The 20,888-nt window shown below is 44.8% G+C and overlaps 1 protein-coding gene across 2 annotated transcripts in view; it reads left to right on the top strand.

The window, feature by feature from the left end:
* plcd1a (phospholipase C, delta 1a) overlaps positions 1-20,888 on the top strand; it is a 121,188-nt gene that overhangs the window by 79,521 nt on the left and 20,779 nt on the right. For both annotated transcript variants that reach the window (XM_041184925.1, XM_041184924.1), the window contains exons 3-7: positions 1,149-1,377; positions 10,876-11,005; positions 11,593-11,821; positions 12,285-12,486; positions 17,749-17,893. In XM_041184925.1, coding sequence (XP_041040859.1) covers positions 1,149-1,377; positions 10,876-11,005; positions 11,593-11,821; positions 12,285-12,486; positions 17,749-17,893 — 935 coding nt within the window. The remainder of the gene's footprint in view (positions 1-1,148; positions 1,378-10,875; positions 11,006-11,592; positions 11,822-12,284; positions 12,487-17,748; positions 17,894-20,888) is intronic.

Here is a 20,888-nt window from a genome sequence, read left to right as displayed (position 1 = left end):
TTCTGAATTACTAGTCCAGTGATATTGCCACTAAGACACCTTCTCCCCTTCATAATCATAAAGGATTTTGATAGAGTAAGTAAGGAGAAAACCATTTTTTGTTTTTAAATAACCTCCTTTGCTTCTGTTGATAGGCCCCTATGTTGGGGGAGGAACAAAAAAGGAACTTGCATTTATATGGCGCCCTTCCCATCCTCCAAATGAACCCAAAGTGCTTCAGAGCCAGCTCTTAGTTTTGCATGCAGTCATTGGCTTTGTAGGCAAACAGTTTCTAATTGATTTCCTTTTGCTGTTTGTGTACGATGAGCAGTTGGATCTGTTTATGGTGGTGATGGTTGAGAGATAAGCACTGGACAGAAGAATGGCAGAAGAACATCCTACTCTTTTTGGAATGGTGCCATGGCATTTATATCCTGGTTTAAACTTTTATTCAAAAGCTCTTTCTGCAAACTTGTCAATCCCACTCTCCTAAACTGAGGGGGAGCCCTTTCAGAGACTGTGCTACAACACCGAAACGGAGTCACAATAGAATAACTTGTATTTAGATAGCACCCTTAACGTAATGAAGCGCTCTAAGGTGGCTTTATGAAACAAAGTATGACACTGAGCCATGTAGGGAGTTATTATTAGGTCAAAAGAAAAAAGCTCGGTCACAGATGTGGGTTTTAACAAGTGTCTTAAAGGAGGAAAGCGAGGTGGAGTGGCGGAGAGGTATAGGGAGGGAATTCCAGAACTTGGGGCCCAGGCAGTTGAAGGCACAGCCACAATGGTGAAGTAATTATGATTAGGAATGTACAAGAGGCCAGAATTAATGGAATGCAGATATTATGTGGGGTGTGGGGCTGGAGCAGGTTATGGAAATAGAGAGGGGCAAGGCTATAAAAAAAAAGGAGAATTTTAACATCAAGGTGCTGCTTGATTGGGAGCCAATGTAGGTCAGTGAGCACAGGAGTGATAGGGGAATGGGACTTGCTGCGAGTTGGGTGACCTCAGGTTTATAGAGGGTAAAATGTGAGAGACCAGCCTTCAAGCTCAGCTCAGATGGGTTGTGCTTATATTAGTTTCAATGCGGGTTTTCCTGTTGCCGACACAGAGGAAGGCCGCCTTCTCTCTGACCTGATCTCCTGTTTGTCTCTGTTCTCCCACAGTCACCATCGATGACATTCAGGAACTGCGGCCTGGCCACCAGTCTGAGGGCATGCAGAGGTTCGCCATGGAAATTCCAGCTGCCCGCTGCTTCAGCATCATCTTCAAGAGCAGGAGGAAGAACCTTGACCTCATTGCCATTGACGCAAAGGAAGCCAAACATTGGATCAATGGCCTCAACAAGCTCAAGAAGAGAGACTCGAAAATGAACAACAGAGAGTGGCTGGACCAGTATCCTTCACTGGGTACCTCATGTGCACTAGGTGGGGGAGGGAGTGGGGAAAGAATTATTGTCCTACTTGATTGGCCCTTCATCCACTAGCCTTCTACATCCATGCCCTCCTCCACCGAAAGACAGTGGCAGCAGTGTGTACCATCTACAGTACAGTATAGGTACAATACTGGCATCTACCTGGCAGTGGGGAAAATTGCCCAGGTATATCTTGTACTCAAAAAGCAGGACAAATCCAACCTGGCCAATTACCGCCCCATCAGTCTACTCTCAATCATCGGTGAAGTGATGGAAGGGGTCATCCACAGTGCTATCAAGCAGCACTTGCTTAGCAATAGCCTGCTCACTGACACTCAGTTTGGGTTCCGCCAGGGTCACTCAGCTCTTGACCTCAGTACAGCCTTGGTTCAACCATGGACAAAAGAGCTGAACTCCCAAGGTGAGGTGAGTGTGACTGGCCTTGACGTCAAGGCCGCATTTGACTGAGTGTGGCATCCAGGAACCCTAACAAAACTGGAGTCAACGGGAATCGGGGGAAAACTCTCCGCTGGTTGGAATCATACGTAGCACAAAGATAGATGATTGTGGTTGTTGGAGGTCAGTGATCTCAGCTCCAGGACATCACTGCAAGAGTTCCTCAGGGTAGTGTCCTAGACCCAACCATCTTCAGCTGCATCACCAATGACTTTGCTTCTATCATATGGTCAGAAGTGGGGATGTTCACTGATGATTGCACAATGTTCAGCACCATCTACAATTCCTCAGATGCTGAAGTAGTCCATGTCCAAATGTAACAAGATTGAAGGGTCATTCAGACTCAAAACGTTAACAGTGCTTCTCTCTGCAGATGCTGCCAGACCTGCTGAGTTTTTCCAGGTATTTTTGTTTTTGCTTTTTGCCTTTTGCTTTTAACTGAACAGTATCCAGGTTTGGGCTGACAAGTGGCAAGTAACATCCACGCCACACAGGTGCCAGACAATGACCACCTGCAACAAGAGAGAATCTAACCATCTCCTCTTGATGTTCAATGACATTATCATCCCTGAATCCCCCACAATCAACATCCTGGGGGTTACCATTGACCAGACACTGAAGTGGACCAAACATATAAATACTGTGGCGACAAGTGCAGGTCAGGGGCTAGGAACTCTTTGGCAGGTAACTCACCTTTTGATTCCCCAAAGCTTGTCGACCATCTACAAGGCACTGAGCAGGAATGTGATGGAATACTCTCCACTTGCCTGGGGATGAGTGCAGCTCCCACAACACTGAAGAAGTGTGACATTGTCCAGGAAAAAGCAGTCTGCTTGATTGGCACCACGTCCACAAACATTCACTCCCTCCACCACCAATGCACAGTAGCAGCAGTGTGTACCATCTACAAGAAGTGTTGCAGGAGCTCACCAAGGCTCCTTAGACAGCACCTTCCAAACCCATGACCACTACCACCTAGAAGGACAAGGGCAGCAGACAGCATGTCCATGAGATGGCTTTTTGGAGCAGCTTGTGGTGGAGCCCACTAGGGAACAGGCAATTCTAGATTTAGTGATGTGTAATGAGGCAGATTTGATAAGGGAGCTTAAGGTGAAGGAACACTTAGGAGGAAGTGACCAAAATATGATAGAATTTACCCTGCAATTTGAGAGGAAAAAGCTGGAATCAGATGTAACGATATTACAGTTGAATAAAGGCAACTACAGAGGCATGAGGGAGGAGCTGGCCAGAATTGACTGGGAGATGAGCCTAGCAGGAAAGACAGTGGAACAGCAATGGCAGGAGTTTCTGGGAGTAATTTGGGAGACACAGCAAAAATTCATCCCTAGGAAGAAGAAGCATACTAAAGGGAGGACTGGGCAACCATGGCTGACAAGGGAAGTCAGGGACAGCATAAAAGCTAAAGAGAAAGCATACAATGCGGCGAAGAGCAGTGGGAAACCAGGGGATTGGGAAGCTGACAAAGACCAACAGAGGACAACTAAAAAAGAAATAAGGAGGAAGAAGATTAAATATGAGGGTAAATTAGCCAGTAATATAAAAGAAGATTGCATGAGTTTTTTAGATATATAAAGGGTAAGAGGGAGGCAAAAGTGGACATTGGGCCGCTGGAAAATGACGCTGGAGAAGTAGTAGTGGGGAACAAAGAAATGGCGGAGGAACTGAATAGGTACTTTGCGTCAGTCTTCACAGTGGAAGACACGAGTGACATCCCCAAAGTTCAAGAGAGTCGGGGGGCAGAGGTGAGTATGGTGGCCATTACCAAGGAGAAGGTGCTAGGAAAACTGAAAGGTCTTAAGGTGGATAAATCACCTGGACCAGATGGATTACACCCCAGAGTTCTGAAGGAGATAACTGAAGAGATAGTGCAGGTTAGTGGCGATCTTTCAGGAATCACTGGAGTCAGGGAGGGTCCCAGAGGACTGGAAAATCGCTAACGTAACCTCCCTGTTTGAGAAGGGAGTGAGGCAAAAGACGGGAAATTACAGGCCGATTAGCCTGACCTCGGTCGTTGGTAAGATTTTAGAGTCCATTATTAAGGATGAGATTTCAGAATACTTGGAAGTGCATGGTAAAATCAGGCAAAGTCAGCATGGTTTCATCAAGAGGAGGTCATGCCTGACAAATCTGTTAGAATTCTTTGAGGAGGTAACGAGTAGGTTAGACAAAGGAGAGCTAATGGATGTTATCTACTTGGACTTCCAGAAGGCCTTTGACAAGGTGCCACACAGGAGGCTGCTCAGTAAGATAAGAGCCCATGGTGTTAGAGGCAAGGTACTAGCATGGATAGAAGATTGGCTGTCTGGCAGGAGGCAGAGAGTGGGGATAAGGGGGTCCTTCTCAGGATGGCAGCCGGTGACTAGTGGAGTTCTGTAGGGGTCAGTGTTAGGACCACAACTTTTCACTTGAAACATTAATGATCTAGATGAAGGAACTGAGGGCATCCTGGCTAAGTTTGCAGATGATACAAAGATAGGTTGAGGGCAGGTAGTATTGAGGAGGCGGGGAGGCTGCAGAAGGATTTGGGCAGGTTAGGAGAATGGGCAAAGAAGTGGCAGATGGAATAAAAGGTGGGGAAGTGCGAGGTCATGCACTTTGGTAGGAAGAATAGAGGCATAGACTATTTTCTAAATGGGGAGAGAATTCAGAAATCTGGAGTGCAAAGGGACTTGGGAGTCCTAGTCCAGGATTCTCTTAAGGTTAACTTGCAGGTTGAGTTGGTAGTTAGGAAGGCAAATGCAATGTTGGCATTTATTTCGAGAGGTCTAAAATATAAAAGCAGGGATGTGCTGCTGAGGCTTTATAAGGCTCTGGTCAGACCACATTTAGAATATTGTGAGCAATTTTGGGCCCCGTATCTCAGGAAGGATGTGCTGGCCCTGGAGAGGGTCCAGGGGAGGTTCACAAGAATGATCCCAGGAATGAAAGGCTTAACATATGAGGAACGTTTGAGGACTCTGGGTCTATACCCAATGGAGTTTCGAAGGATGAGAGGGGATCTGATTGAAACTTACAGAATACTGAAAGGCCTGAATAGAGTGGATGTGGGGAAGATGTTTCCATTAGTAGGAGAGACTAGGACCCGAGGGCACAGCTTCAGAGTAAAGGGAAGACCTTTTAGAACAGAGATGAGGAGAAACTTCTGTAGCCAGAGAGTGGTGAATTTATGGACTTCATTGCCACAGAAGGCTGTGGAGGCCAGGTCATTGATTGTATTTAAGACGGGGATAGATAGGTTTTTGATTGGTAAGGGGATCAAAGGTTATGGGAAGATGGCGGGAGAATGGGATTGAGAAACTTATCAGCCATGATTGAATGGCAGAGCAGACTTGATGGACTGAATGGCCTAATTTCTGCTCCTATGTCTATGGTCTTATGGTCAGCCACATGGAAACACCGCCTGCTGTTGGAGTTCCCCTCTAAGTCACTCACCATCCTGACTTGGAAATATATCGCTGCTCCCTTCACTTTCGCTGGGTCAAAATCCTGGAACTCCCTCCCTAACAGCACTGTGTGGGTGTACCTACACCACATGGACTGCTGATGCAGTTCAAGAAGGCAGCTCACCACCACCATCTCAAGGGCAATTAGAGATGGGCAGTAAATGCCAGCATTGCCTTATGTTGACCACATTCTCAGAATGAATTTTTCTGCGCTTCCCTGACTCTCGGGTATTACTCATGAGAACTCTGCCTTTGTACCCAATAAGTGCTTGAGTAAGTAGCTGTTCCACAATTGGAGAATTGACCCTAACTTCCACTCTGGAACACTAGCTTATGGAAAAAAAACTTTGCACCAATTTAGCAAACTAAAACTGGTCAATGATTGTGTTAAAATGGTATAGATCAATTCGACTAAGTTTATGAGAACCAATCATTCATTTTGTTTTGAAGTATCCTTCCTTCCCCCACATCCCCTCCACTACTTAAGATGGCGCAAGTGGAGTTGCCACTCACTGTACGCTCATCCAAAGAACTATTCTTCCTGTGGGACCTTGGAGATTGAATGGGACACAGACTATTTGACCACAGAGAGCATCACACCCAAGTTCAACTGAGCTCTCACCCACCATCCATGTACTCAGAGGCGAGTGTGTGACCACCTAGGTATGAGTGTGAGGTAGTGTGTAGCTGGATAACAATCAGGAATGGGAATCCTGCCTGTGAGACTCCCCCCTCCCTAGCTTCTGGAAGAAAGAGCTTGCATTTATATATGTATTTCATGACCTCAAGACATCCCAAGGTGCATTAAGGCCAGTGAAGTACTTTTGAATTGTAGTCACTAATGTAATGTAGGAAGTGCGACAGCCAATTTTCACACAGCAAGTTCCTCGCAGTATGATAATGAGCAGATAATCTGGTTTTTTTTGTGATGTTGATTGTGGGATAAATATCTGCCACGGCACTGGGGATAACTGCCCCGCTCTTCTTGAAGATGGTGTCATGGAATCTTTTACATGGACCTGAGAGACCAGACAGGACCTTGGTATCACATCTCATTCTACCCCATCGTTACTTCCCAAGAAGTCAGTCTGAACCTTCATGCACATGCCACTGGAGTGGGGCTTGAACTTTCTGCCTCTTGAGGCGAATGCATACCGATTGCTGCTGGGCAATAAATGCCAGCTTTAACCACACCCCAAGAATGAATTTTAAAATAAATAATCCCTGGTAACTCATATCACACCAAGGTGCGCGTCTGAAAATCTGTAGGTGAGTGGAGTTCACAGTAACAACTGTGCATAAGTGATCAGATACTGCTGGCTTGTGTTCTCGGATCAATGGGCCTAGGATCACTGCCACCTTCTGCTTGGTGCCTTTTCTTTCTTCCCATGCCTGTTGTCCCATACAAGTAGACAGCAAGGCCATGATATTGGTGTGGGGGTGGTGGGGAGGGTGGAGGGAGGCGAGATAGTATAGCCTCACGATGATTATAGGAGCAGAGTACAGGAAACTCCTGAACTTGCTGCTTCGTGAGGCAGGATTGTGTAACATAAGGCCACTGCTCATTGGTGTGTGCTCCTCAGTGGTTCATACCACTTGCCTCTGAGTCAGAGAGCAATGGGTTCAAGTCCCACTCCAGAGTCCAGTCTGCCACACTCCAGGTGGATACTAAAGATTCCAGGGCACTGTTCAAAGAGCAGGGAAGCTCCTTGTGATATCCTGGCTAATACTTATCCCTCAAACAGGAGCACAAAAAAAAAACAGCTTGTCTGGTTATCACCCCATGTTTGTGGGATCTTGCTGTGCATAAATTGGCTGCTGCGATTCCTAACTCTGAGCAATTTCCCTTCACCCATCGCTCCTCTGCTTGCTGACTTAAATTGGCCCCCAATCCACACAGGCCTAATTTTTATAATTCTCATCCTCATGTCCAAACCCCCTCAATGCCACTCTGTAACCACCTCCAGCCCTACAACATACGTACATAAGAACATACAGACAAGATGCACAAGTAGGCCATTCGGTCCCTCGAGCCTGCTCCACCATTTAATAAGATCATGGCTGATCTGATAGTAACCTCAAACCTGCATTCCGCCTACCCCCGATAACCTTTTTCACCTTTCCTTACCCAGAATCTATCCATAAAAGCAAAATACTGCGGATGCTGGAGATCCGAAACAAAAACAAAAATTGCTGGAAAAACTCAGCAGGTCTGACAGCATCTGTGGAGAGAAAGACAGAGTGTGGACAAAGACAGAGTTCTGAAGAAGAGTCGTACGGACTCGAAACGTTAACAAGAATCTATCCACCTCTGCCTTAAAAAATTCAAAGACTCTGCTTCCACCACCTTTTCAGGAAGAGAGTTCCAAAGGCATCTCTGTTTTAAATGGGCGACCGCTTATTTTTGAACAGTGACCCCTAGTTCCAGATTCTCCCACAAGAGGAAACATCCTCCCCACATCCACCCTGTCAAGACCCCTCAGGATCTTCAAGTTTCAATCAAGTCTCCTCTTACCCAATCCCTCAATCTGCCCTATCTCTGTAACCGCCTCCAGCCCTACAGCCCTCCGAGATCTTTGGGATATGCTCCAATTCTATCCACTTGTGCACCCCTCCCCCAACCCTTCATGCCACTGTTGGTGGTTGTGCCTTCTGCTGCATGGGCCAAGCTCTGGAAATCCCCCCACTCATACTCCCACTCCCCTACTCCCACCCTCCCCCCCTCCCTCCTCTCCCTCCTTGCCCCCTCCCTCACATCCCTCCCTCCACCTCACCCCCTCCACCTCACCCTTGTAAGATGCTTGGCATCTTGGGATGGTTAACTCCTGTGAAGGTGCTCAAATAATGATAGTTGTTATAACCTTTTGGTCATGATGTTCTTGTCGCCCAATGATCCTATCACTGTAGACCAAAACCTTGAGAATAATTCAAAGAAATAATGGATTGTTTCGTAGCCAGAATTCACTGAATTCACTCCAACAGATTTCTACAGCAAATGAGCAGTAGTGATATGAATCCATTATCTATCCTAATGCCACCTTTCAGTCTGAGCAGAATGTGCAAAGGATAACACTTATTTTTTTTGAAGGGAATGGGAGAGATACTAAATGAGTACTTCTCATCAGTATTCACCAAAGAGAAGGACTTAGCAGTCGATTTGTCTAGGGAAGAATGTGTAGATAGCCTGGATCATGTTGAGATCAAAAAGAGATGGTGTTAGGCATCTTGAAGAATATTAAAGGTGGACAAGTCCCCAGGGCCAGGTGGGATCTACCCCAGAGTACTGAGGGAGGCAAGGGAGGAGATTGCTGGAGCCTTGACAGAAATCTCTGTATCCTCACTGGCCACGGGTGAGGTCCCAGAGGACTGGAGAATGGCCAATGTTGTTCCATTGTTTAAGAAGGGTAGCAGGGATAATCCATGAAATTACAGGCCGGTGAGCCTTACGTCAGTGGTAGGGAAATTATTGGAGAAGATTCTTCATGACAGGATTTACTACCATTTGTAAGCAAGTGGGAGTATTAGTGAGAGGCAGCATGGTTTTGTGAAGAGGAGGTCGTGTCTCACTAACTTGATCGAGTTTTTTGAGGAAGTGACAAAGAAGGGCAGTGGATGTTATCTACATGGATTTCAGTAAGGCCTTTGACAAGGTCCCTCATGGCAGACTGGTACAGAAGGTAAAGTCGCACAGGATCAGAGGTGAGCTGGCAAGATGGATACAGAATTGGCTTGGTCATAGAAGACAGAGGGTAGCAGCGGAAGGGTGCTTTTCTGAATGGAGAGCTGTGACTAGTAGTGTTCCGCAGTGATCGGTGCTGGGACCTTTGCTGTTTGTAGTATACGTAAATGATTTGGAGGAAAATGTAACTGGGCTAATTAGTAAGTTTGCAGGTGACACTAAGGTTGGAGGAGTTGCAGATAGTGAAGAGGATTGTCAAATAATACAACGGGATATAGATCGGTTGGAGACTTGGGTGGAGAAATAGCAGATGGAGTTTAATCTGGACAAATGCGAAGTAATGCATTTTGGAAGGTCTAATACAGGTAGGAATTATACAGTTAATTACAGAACCCTTAAGTGCATCGATGGGCAGAGGGATCTGGGCGTACAGGTCCACAGGTCACTGAAAGTGGCAACGCAGGTGAATAAGGTAGCCAGGAAGGCTTCTTTGGCAGGGGTATTGAGTATAAAAGCTGGGAAGCTGGGAAAATGCTGCAGCTGTATAGAACCTTGGTTAGGCCATACTTGGAATATTGCGTGCAATTCTGGTCGCCACATTACCAGAAGGATGTGGAGGCATTGGAGAGGGTGCAGAGGAGGTTTACCAGGATGCTGCTTGGTCTGGAGGTTATTAGCTATGAGGAGAGGTTGAAGAAATGCAGATTGTTCTCACTAGAGCGACGGAGATTGAGGGGCGACTTGATAGAAGTTTACAAAATTATGAGTGGCAGGGACAGAGTAGATAGTCAGAAGCTTTTTCCCAGGGTGGAAGAGTCAATCACTAGGGGACATAGATTAAAGGTGAGAGGAGAAAACTTTAGAGGAGATGTGCAGGGCAAGGTTTTTACGCAGAAGGTAGTGAGTGTCTGGAATTCCCTGCCAGAGGAGGTGGTGGAAGCAGATACGATAGTGGTGTTTAAGAGGCAGCTTGACAAATACATGAATAGGATGGGAATAGAGGGATACGGACCCCGGAAGTGCAAAATGTTTTAGTTTGACAGGCAATATGATCAGTGCAGGCTTGGAGGGCCGAAGGGCCTGTTCCTGTGCTGTAATTTTCTTTGTTCTTTGTTTTCTCACTTGTACACTATTGGTTATTCCAAAGAATATGCATCAAACTGGACCTGTAATCATCTAAAAACTGATTTCAGTTTGATTCAATCTTTTGCCATAACCAAACTCCATTGATCCTTCTTCCATCGGTTAGTCAGTCAATAGCAGCTAATGATCAGTTGGTAGTACTTAATGAGCTGGTGCTAACTAATTAGTAATATGAATGAGGATTTTGTAGTATTAATGAGGGTCTGGTAAGAATGGCTAAGGAACTGGTAATATTAATAAACAACTGGTAATATTAACAAAGGACTCATAGTACGTGGAGCCTGGTACCATTAAAAAGGAACTAGTAACAAGGGGCCTAATGAGGTGGGGCCGTTACCATTAACAGGAGGCTGGTGGTTAACAAAGGACTGGTAGCTAACAAGGGGCTAATATCATTAACAAGAGGCTAGTATTTAATGAGGGGCCAATCCCATTAATGAGGAGCTAATAGTTAATGATTGGTCAGTACCATTAACAAGGAGTTAACAAAGAGTTGGTACAATTAACAAGAGGCTATTAGTTAACGAGGGGCCAGTTCCATTAACAAGGGATCGGTAGCTAATGAGGGGCCAGTAGTTAATGAGAGGACAGTACCACTAATAAGGGGTTGTAATAGATAATAATGAGTTTAAAGCTCAAGTATTTTAGTTTGGAGTTGGGGGAGGCGGGTGTGGGGGGAGTTTATACAGCCTTGGTGCCCTGATTGTTTGAGTTGTTTCCTTGAATCAACCCTCCAGATGGTTCCAGATTTATCTCCAAAAGGCAGACATTAACAAGGACAATAAAATGAATCTGGATGAAGTGAAACAATTTCTGCACATGATGAACATTGAGGTGGATGATTTGTATGCGAGGGATCTGTTCACGGTACGGTATTGAAAGCAACTCCTTTCTCTAGTTTCTTCCCTTGGGGTATGGGGGCACTGGCTCTCTCTAGGGTGTGGCTATAACACCAGCTTCCCCTGGTGTTTTAACTAATCATATTCCTCACATGAGCTTAAAGGCGAATGTCAGCTATTCCTCATGTGCATCGCAACCAACTCCATTTCTGTCAAGGCATGTTTTCCACTAGTGAACCCTGGTAAGGCACTAATATTTCTTCCACACCTCTCCATTTTAATCTATACGGGTTGTAAATTGAGACTGATGGGATGGAGAAATTCATCTGTGTAGCACCCCTTCTAACAATGAGTGGATAGGATTTGGAAAGTACTGCCTGATAGGGTGGCGGATAGAGATTCAATAGTAATCGGAAGGGAGTTGGATAAATACAGTTGGATAAATTAAACTGGGATATGGGGAAAGAGCAGGAGAGTGGGACTAACTGGATTGCCTTCGAAAAGAGCTGGTGCAGGCTCGATGGGCTGAACGGCTGCTATCTGTAATTTTCTAGTTGCTGTTTTCTTTCTTTCACCTCATTGACCTTAGACCGAGGTCTCCTTTGCATTCCACAGAAATGTGACAAGTCGAAAGATGGCACCATTCATGGCAAAGAGATCGAAGAGTTTTACAAACTGGTGACAGAGCGTGAAGAGATCACCACCATCTTCGACGCCTACAGCGACAAGCATCACGTCATGACTGTGGAGAAGCTGGCCGAGTTCCTACGGAAGGAGCAGAGGGAAAATGTGAACCAGGAATACGCTGTACAGCTCATTCAAAAGTACGAACTGAATGAGGAAGGTAAGGTGGCTCTCACTTTGAAGTAGGGTTACCAACTTTGCAAAAATGCATTTCTGGAGGTTTCATCACATGCTTTTAACCGCCCTGATGCTCACGTCATTGGCTGTCCAACTAAAGGCATCAATCCCAAACCTTCCCATAGCCAATTGGAAAGCAGAGAGACCCTTCATTACCTGGTTGGCCGATTCCTGACTATCAGTCAAACAGCCTTCTTCCCATCTATAAATGATTTCATAACTAATGAACAGAAAGTGCTCAAAGAAAATGGAATAAACACACTTTTTTTCATGCCCCTGTGATTATATTTTTTTATTCTCCTGTTGTTGCTCGGGAGATTAGTTTTCAAATCCGTGAAACTCCAAGCCAGGCCTGGCAAATTGGCAACTCTACTTTCTAACCTTTTTACAAGTCTGATGCAGAATATGTTCAGATGATAGTAACAACTCATTTGTTTTGTCATCAGCAAAGTTTGAATCCCTCATGACCAAGGATGGTTTTATGTGCTACCTGATGTCACCAGCCGGCGACATTTTCAACCAGGACCACAAGAAGATTTATCAGAATATGACTAAACCGCTCAATCAATATTACATTTCATCCTCCCACAACACCTACTTGACAAAGGACCAGCTTGAAGGACCCAGCAGCATTGAGGCCTACATCAGGTACTGAAGCCTGCTGCAAAAAAATAGCTTGAAATTGGAGGAGGGTGTGCAATGCCTCTTCAAAAAGGCTCTGGATGTGGTAGAGGGTCTTTGTTATTGGAGATGGAGAGGTGGAGGAGGATTAGTAGAAAGATGGTAATGGCTGAGGTAAATTTAATGACCAGGTTGGTCTGGTTGGTTGTGTTGCAAACTGTTGGAGCTGCGGGCTGACATATCTCCAGGTCCTGACGAACTTCATCCCATGGCCTTAAAAGAAGCGGCTGGTGAGATAGTTGATGCATTGGTTTTAATTTTCCAAAGTTCCCAGGATTCGGGGAAGGTCCCATTAAATTGGAAAATCGCTGATGTAACTCCTTTATTCAAAAAGGGTGGGGAAACAGGAAACTACAGGCCAGTTAGCTTAACATCTGTTATACGGAAAATGTTAGAAGCTGTTGTTAAAGATGTTGTAGCAGGGCACTTAGAAAGGTTCAGGGTTAACAGGCAGAATCAACACGGCTTAGTGAAAGGGAAAACAGGCTTAACCAATTTATTATAGTTCTTTGAAGGAGTCACATGTGCTCTGGATAGAGGGGAACCGGTGGATGTACTGTACTTAGATTTCCAGAAGGCATTTGAGAAGGTGCCACGTCAAAGGTTATTGCGGAAAATAAAAGCTCATGGTGTAGGGGGTAACATATTGGCAAGGATAGAAGATTGCCTAACAGGAAGCAGAGAGTAGCCATAAATAGGTCTTTTTCTGGCTGATGGGATGTAACAAGTAATGTGCACAAGGATCAGTGCTGGGGCCTCAACTTTTTACAATTTATATAAATGACTTGGATGAAGGGACAGTTAGCATGGTTGCTAAATTTGCTGACGACACACAGGGTAGGAAATTCAGTTGTGAAGAATCACAGAATCACAGTGCAGAAGAGGCCCTTTGGCCCATCAAGTCTGCACCAACACAAGAGGATGTAAGGAGGTTACAAAGTGGCATAGATAAGTTAAGTGAGTGGGCAAAGATCTGACAAATGTATTATAATGTGGGCAAATGTGAAATTGTCCAGTTTGGTAGGAAGATTAAAAAAGAAACATATTACAGAACTCTGAGATTCAGAAGGATCTGGGTGTCACAGTGCACGAATCACAAAAGAGTAGTATGCAGGTAGTACAAGTATTTAGGAAAGCTAATAGAATGTTAATGTTTATTGCCAAAGGAATTGATTACAAAAGCAGGGAGGTTATGCTTCAGTTGTACAGGGCACTGGTGAGACCACATCTGAAGTACTGTGTACAATATTGGTCTTCTTATTTAAGGAAGGATGTAAATGTGTTAGAAGCCGTTCAGAGAAGGTTTACTCGACTAATACCAGGAATGGGTGGGTTGGCTTATGAGGCAAGGTTGGACAGGTTGGGCTTGTATCCACTGGAGTTTAGCAGAGTAAGAGGTGACTTGATCGAAACATGGAAGATCCTGAAGGGTCTTGACAGGGTGAACGTGGAGAGGATGTTTCCTCTCGTGGGAGAATCCAGAACTAGGGGTCACTGTTTAAAGATAAGGGGTTGCTCATTTAAGACAGAGATGGGGAGAAATTCTTTTCTGAAGGACGTGAGTCTTTGGAACTCTCTTCCTCAAAAGGCAATGGAAATAGAGTCGTTGAATATTTTTAAGGCAGAACTGGATACATTCTTGATAAACAAGGGGGTGAAAGATTAGTGGTGTGGGTGGGAATGTGGGATTGAGGTTATGATCAGATCAGCCATGATGTTATTGAATGGCAGAGCAGGCTAGAGGGGCCAAGTGGCCTAGTCCTGCTCCTAACTCATATGTTCGAATGTTTCCTTTTTTTGTTAAGGTTAAAATTCTGTGACATACCAAAGTGCTTTACATAGAATTACATAGGATATAGGGCACAGAAACAGGCCATTGGCCCAAACAGGCCAAGCTGGTGTTTATGCTGCACTTCTCCCATCTTTTTATGGCCTAAATTTACCATCGAAACCATCTATTTCCTTCTGCCTCAAATGCTTGTCTAGCCACTCCTTAAATGTGTCTGCAATATTTGCTTCGATCACTCCCTTTGGTAGCAAATTTCACATTCTCCCCACTCTGGGTGAAGAAATTTCTCCTGAATTCCCTATTGGATTTCTTGGTGACTCTCTTATACTGATGACCTCTAGTTATGCTCTTACCCACTAAACCTTTCAGAATATAAGTACCTCTATTAGGTCACCCCTCAAGAGAAAAGACACCCAGCCTGTCAATCCTTCCCTGATACCATTTAAGGTATTATCCTTGTAAATCTCCTCTCCAGTGCCTCTATACCCTTTATATAATATGGTGACCAGACTGCATGCAGTACTCTGAGCATGGTCTAACTAAGGTTTGTTACAGATTTAGTATTTCTTCCCTATTTTCCAATTATCTCCCTCTACATATAAACCCTAGTGCTTGGTTTGCTTTTATTTAAGACTTCGGCAACCTCTGGTTCGATATTGAGTTTGATGTCTTTGTACTCCAAGATCCCTTTGTTCCTTTACCTCACTTAGACTTGCACTTTCCAATTAATAACTGACTTCCTTAATCTTCCTACCAAAATGTACTAGTTCACATTTATGTGTGTTGAACTTCATTTGTCAATTATTTGCCCCTCAAATCACCCATATAGTCCCTGACTTGGAACTATATTGCCGTTGCTTCCCTGTAGCTGGGTCAAAATCCTGGAATTTCCTTCCTAACAGCACTGTGGGTCTCCAACATGGACTGCAGAGGTTCAAAAAGGTGGCTCACCACCACCTTCTCAAGGGCAGTTAGGGATGGGCAATAAATGCTGACCTAGCCAGCAATTCCTGCATCCCAAGAACAAATTCAAAAGACAGGGTCTGAATTTTACCGAACACTGAAGTAAGACTCAGGTAGCAGTAGAAGCTGAATGTAGCTGAATTGGACTGTGTTACTGTGTTTACATGAAGATTAAAGTTTCCCCCACTGGAGTCAGCTCTGTGCACCTTTAGAATTGCAGCAGCAATTTGTGCTGCTCCAACGTCAGAGATTCCCCCTCAGGCTTTTCCACACATTATCTTTCTTTGCAGCATAAGTGACAGAATGTAGCATATACCCATCACTTCAGTTACATAAACTGAGTTAGCACCTTCTCGGAGCTATTCCAGTTTTTCAGAAGCTGGCCACCAGCCTTCCGCTGGTCTCCAACGTTTTCAATCCCGAAAGAGGGCCAGGTGTCAGAATTAAGCTGCACTATCCCTGGGCCCCAGGAGGGCAGTGGAGAGAAGGAATTGAGGGGGCTCCCAAGATACAAAAGGGGCTCACTGAGGACTTGAAATATTTGGCACTTCAGGTGGAAGTTGGAGAATGGGGTCTTGGGCGCCGTGTTGAAGGAGCATAGTGCCTAATGGGCAGGAAGTGTGGTGGAGATCTACCTCTAGCCTTTTCCCAATGTCTGCCCTCACTTACTCTGTTAACAACACCTCCAGATCCCGTAGACTTTTGGGGGACAGCTCAAGATACTTAAATTTTGAAATATTCAGCGTTGGTGTAAGCCCTCTATTCCAATGGTTAACAACACCAGCAAATCCTGCCCTGGGAGATTGGTCTGCCACTCCCAGTCACACCCTGTTCAACACCCCTCCCTATGTCCATGTTCTTCTGGTTGCTGCACTTGCCCCAGTGTGCCCCCATGCTGTCAGAGGTCCTGCTGAAAGGATCACAGCAACCAGAGCAGAGGGTGACTCACCCACCCCCATCAGTAAGTTAATCAGCACCCATACAAGTAGCCATTGGTGCCTGGCTTCCCCACGTGAGCATAGCGCATCCTGTCGCCAGAGGGAAAGTGAGGAAATAGTAGTGACATCTCCATGTGCTGCATCACGTAGTGCTTTGTCAAATATTGTCCCCCGTGAAGACTGTGGAACAGTTAACTTCATTAAAGACGATATATAATGCAAGTTGTTGTTCCGACCTCTGGTTCAAGCGACATACATTCATGCATAGGGACCCATTCTGTGCAAACAAAAGGAATGTGTTCGAGCCTTGCACCTTCTTTAAATTACCTGGGAGCTTGGGGAGCCCATTGTTCCCTGTTGTGTACTCCATGGCAACGCTTCAACCAACCAGCACTCTTTTTTCATGTAGTATAAATTGTTGTTATTGTTTGAAATTTGATATTCTTGCATTTGTCCCAGTGAGTACAAGATGAGAAGCTTTGGCAACATGTCTCTCTCTATTCATCAATTTAGAAAGAGATTGATTGCTTTGATTAGCCACATCTCCCATTTATGTGTTCATGGGGGGAGGGGTTATTTTCTCTCCCACAGTTTGAGGAGAAAGTTGAGACAGGGGCGCTATCAGCTTTTCAGACACATGCTGTACCAAATTGCTATACTGTTTTGGTCTGAAAACGAGGTGCTGTGCCTACTCCGATATCCGACATCTGCACCTAATGGGCGATATTCACTGTCAGAAGCATGAAGTCAGAATAGTGCCTCCCTCGCAACATCCCCACCACCCACCTCTCCCCTCCCCCGGCCATGTTCCCCTGCAGCCAAGATGCGCATTTGAAGGCAATGTGACAAACTGCTGATTGCAACCTTTTCTGTTTCACCGTGTTATGCTCCCCCCACCTCTTCCCTCAGGTGACAGAATACGGTCCAAAAGCAAGAAAGCTATGCTGAAAGTCCCTGGTTAGGCCCCAGCTGAAGTATTGTGTTCTGTTTTGGGCTCCTCTCTCGAAGAGGGATATCAAGGTCTTGGAAGGGGTACAGAGGGGATTTACAGGAATATTAGCAAGAATGAGACTCCATTTACATGGAAAGACTGGAGAAAATGGGTTGTTCTTCTTAGAGTAGGGAAAGTTAACAGAAAATAAGAGAGGAGTTCAACTTTCTGAGAAGTTTTTTTTTGTTGGGGTAAATAAAGGGCAACTTTCCATTGAGAGAAAGCTCAATAAACACAGGTTTAAGATAATTGACAAAAGAACCAGATGGGAAATTAGGCGAGTTTTTTTTTACACAGCATGTGTTGTGATCTGCAGTGCACTGCCTGAAAGAGAGGTGGAAGCAGATCCAATGATACCTTTTAAAAGAGAATTTGATATATACTAGCAGGGGGTAAAAAAAAATTGCGGGACCATGAAAGAGCGGTTGAATGGGACAAATTAGATTGCTGTTTTACAGAGCTGTTTTACTAGCATGATGTGTCGAATGGCCTTCTTCATATGTTGTGTGATGCTATAGTAAGCTGAGCTATGGTATCTTGCCTCATAGTGCCTTGAATAAAGGCTGCCGCTGTGTGGAATTGGACTGCTGGGACGGGCGTGATGGGGAGCCAGTCATTTATCACGGCTACACCCTAACCTCAAAAATCCTCTTCAAAGACGTCATCCAAACCATAAAGCAATACGCCTTTAAGGTAAGCCAAGGTTCACAGGACTCTGCGTAAGCCTTCAGTTCCAGATTTAGTTGCCCCATTCATCGCAAGTCAGAAATTCCTACAGATTCAACTGAGACACTGGGGGGGTTAGACACTGACCTTTCACCTCTGACACTTAGCATTCAGTCCAGCTGAAGCCATAAGGATGAACAACAGAAATGACAGCTTGCATTTAGAACAAAGGGAAGAAACTAGCCTTGAATTTATATAGCGCCTTTCACAACTGCAGGACATCCCAAAGGAATCTACAGCCAATTAAGTACTTTTGAAGTGTAGCTACTGTTGTAATGTAGGAAATGCAGCAGCCAATTTGCGCACAGCAAGCTCTCAGAATGTGATAATACCAAATAATCTGTTTTTAGAGGTGTTGGCTGAGAGATAAACATTGTCCAATAAATATTGATACCAGGGAGCACTTCTCAAGATGCTTGTGAGAGGAGGGAAGAAAGTTGGAGAGATTAAAAGCTAACTGAAAGTCAAGTCACATTTCGATCATTAAACTTGTAGCGAGGAGAAAGAAGGAAATCAACTATCGACCTGGGCGTCAGCCAATTCAATCCTTGTGGTTTAGAAGCTTGAATTTAACCCTTTTGGTGAGGTCAGATGGGCTGCTATCTACTCAGTTTTACCCACCCCTTCTGGGACATATCCATCGCTTAAATGGTGACCTTATTCCGTCTTTTAGCTATTGTTTGTTCCCTGTGTCTAAACTGCAGTTTGAGGAGCTGCATGCGGCCTTTGGACCACTGGCACTGCCACTGCTTATTTGACGCCCAGGGCGGGATTTTCCGGCCCTGCCGGCCGCCGGAAAGTCAATGGACTTTTGGCTAGGCCGCCGAATCTCCTGTGCCCAGTTCGGCCATGACAGGGCCGGAAAATCCTGGCCGCAGTCCCGGATGAGCAGAAATTTCTGCCGGTTAGACATTAGGAAGGCTGAAGCCATTGCCTTTGGTGCCTGCTCCAAACTCTGTTCCCAAGCTACCGGCTCCGTTCCTCCCCCAAACCCCCCAGCAACTGGCTCAGACTGACCCAGGCTGCACCCAACCTTGGTGTCATATTTCACTTCAAGATAAACTTCCGACATCGTCTGACTCCCCCCATCACCACCACCACCACCCCTCCCCCCCCACACCCTTATCCACCTCCGTTTAATTTTCAGAAAGCTTTTGAATTTTGAGAACACGCTTGATAAAGTCCCACATAAGAGGTTAGTGTGCAAAATTAAAGCATTTGGGGTTGGAGGTACTATATTGGCATGGAATGAGAATTGGTTAACAGACAGGTGTAGGAATAAATGGGACTTTTTCGGAGTGGCAGGCAGTGACTAGTGAGGTACTACAGGGCCCCAGCTATTCACAATATATATCAATTTGGATGATGGAACAAATGTAATACTTCCAAGTTGCTGATGACACAAAACTAGGTGGGAATGTGAGTGGTGAGGAGGATGTAAAGTGGCTTCAAGGCGATTTAAACAGGTTGAGTGAGTGGGCATATACATGGCAGATGCAGTATAATGTGGATAAGTGTGAAGTTGTCCACTTGGGTAGGAAAAACACAATGGCAGTGTCAATATATCAGTAATTAAATTGTCACGGTCCAATTAACAAACTTAAGTCATGGCACTTGGTGACAGCGTACCTGCTCTTGTGTACTCCTGAAACAGCATGCCCAGTCCTGCTGAATGGTCGGCCATCTGAAACGTGAACAGACAGAGACTATCTGACCTGATGAGCGTTTGAAGCATTTTATGGGTTTTTTTTCTGTCGTGTCCAAGTCGCTGGAGTCGTCTGCAAAGGCATGGACTGCTTCATTATTGCAAATGGAGTTGAACACTGTGCAGAACCTTGGCAGGCAGCTTCAATCCTGACCTTGTCAAACAGTAATTCCACTGTTTATTTCTCAATTCGTTAATCTCATGGGTTAAGGAGATACACTGATTGCATAGGCCATGATGCTTTTGAGTCACTGACCATGAGGATATGCATAGACCCAGGAAACCCATTCGAAAATAGAAATGATTCTGATTGCAGAGAAGCAGCCAACTCATGGACATGTCCTGATAGCAGATAGAATTTCTGCCCCATCAAACATGTACTAGAATCTGTAATAGTGGATTATATGTTCGCTCGCCTTTTAGTACCTTTAACAAAAAATAATAAAAATTATCTTTTGCCATTAAAAAAAAATCTTCTTATTGACTGGCAATTGCATTGTATAGCAAATAAATCATTAAGACAACTGCTTGTTAAAACAGGGCATTAGTTCACCTACAAACTGATATTTTGATAAACCGTTGAACAGGTTAGGAATAAAAATTAAACACGTATGGATATCTGTGTAAAGATTGTAATTGATGTTTTGATAAACTGTTGAACAAGTTAGGAATAAAAATTATTAATGGGTACAGCTGTAACACACCAGGGTGGAAGGGACTGGGAGAGTCTGCTATACTGAAGAGCTGCCTTGAGAATAAACCTACTCGAGGTAAAAGACTAGCTTTGGACTCATTCTTCCACGACAAGCACTTATTGCGAGTAACAGGCAGAGTATTATTTAAATGGTGATAGATTGGGAAATGCTGATGTACAAAGGGACCTGGGTGCCTTTGTCCACCAGTCACTGGAAGCAAGCCTGCAGGTGCAGCAAGCAGTTAGGAAGGCAAATTGTACGTTGGCCTTCATTGCAAGAGGATTTGAGTACAGGAGCAAAGATGTCTTAGTACAGCTGTACAGGGTCTTGGTGAGACCACACCTGGAGTATTGTGTGTAGTTTTGGACTCCTTACCTAGGAAAGGATATATTTGCCATAGAGGAGTGTAGCAATGGTTCACCAGACTGATTCCTGGGATGGCAGGATTGTCGTATGAGGAGAGATTGGGTCAACTAGTCCTGTATTCACTGGAGTTTAGAAAAATGAAAGGGGATCTCATATTAAGTTCTGAGAGAATGTAGTGATGATGTTTCCTTTGGCT

Source organism: Carcharodon carcharias, chromosome 3 (genome assembly GCF_017639515.1).
Source record: "Carcharodon carcharias isolate sCarCar2 chromosome 3, sCarCar2.pri, whole genome shotgun sequence".
In the NCBI taxonomy this organism is placed as follows: Eukaryota; Metazoa; Chordata; class Chondrichthyes; order Lamniformes; family Lamnidae; genus Carcharodon; species Carcharodon carcharias.
The sequence above is the reverse complement of the archived record's forward strand: the minus strand, read 5'-3'. Positions and strand labels throughout refer to the sequence as shown.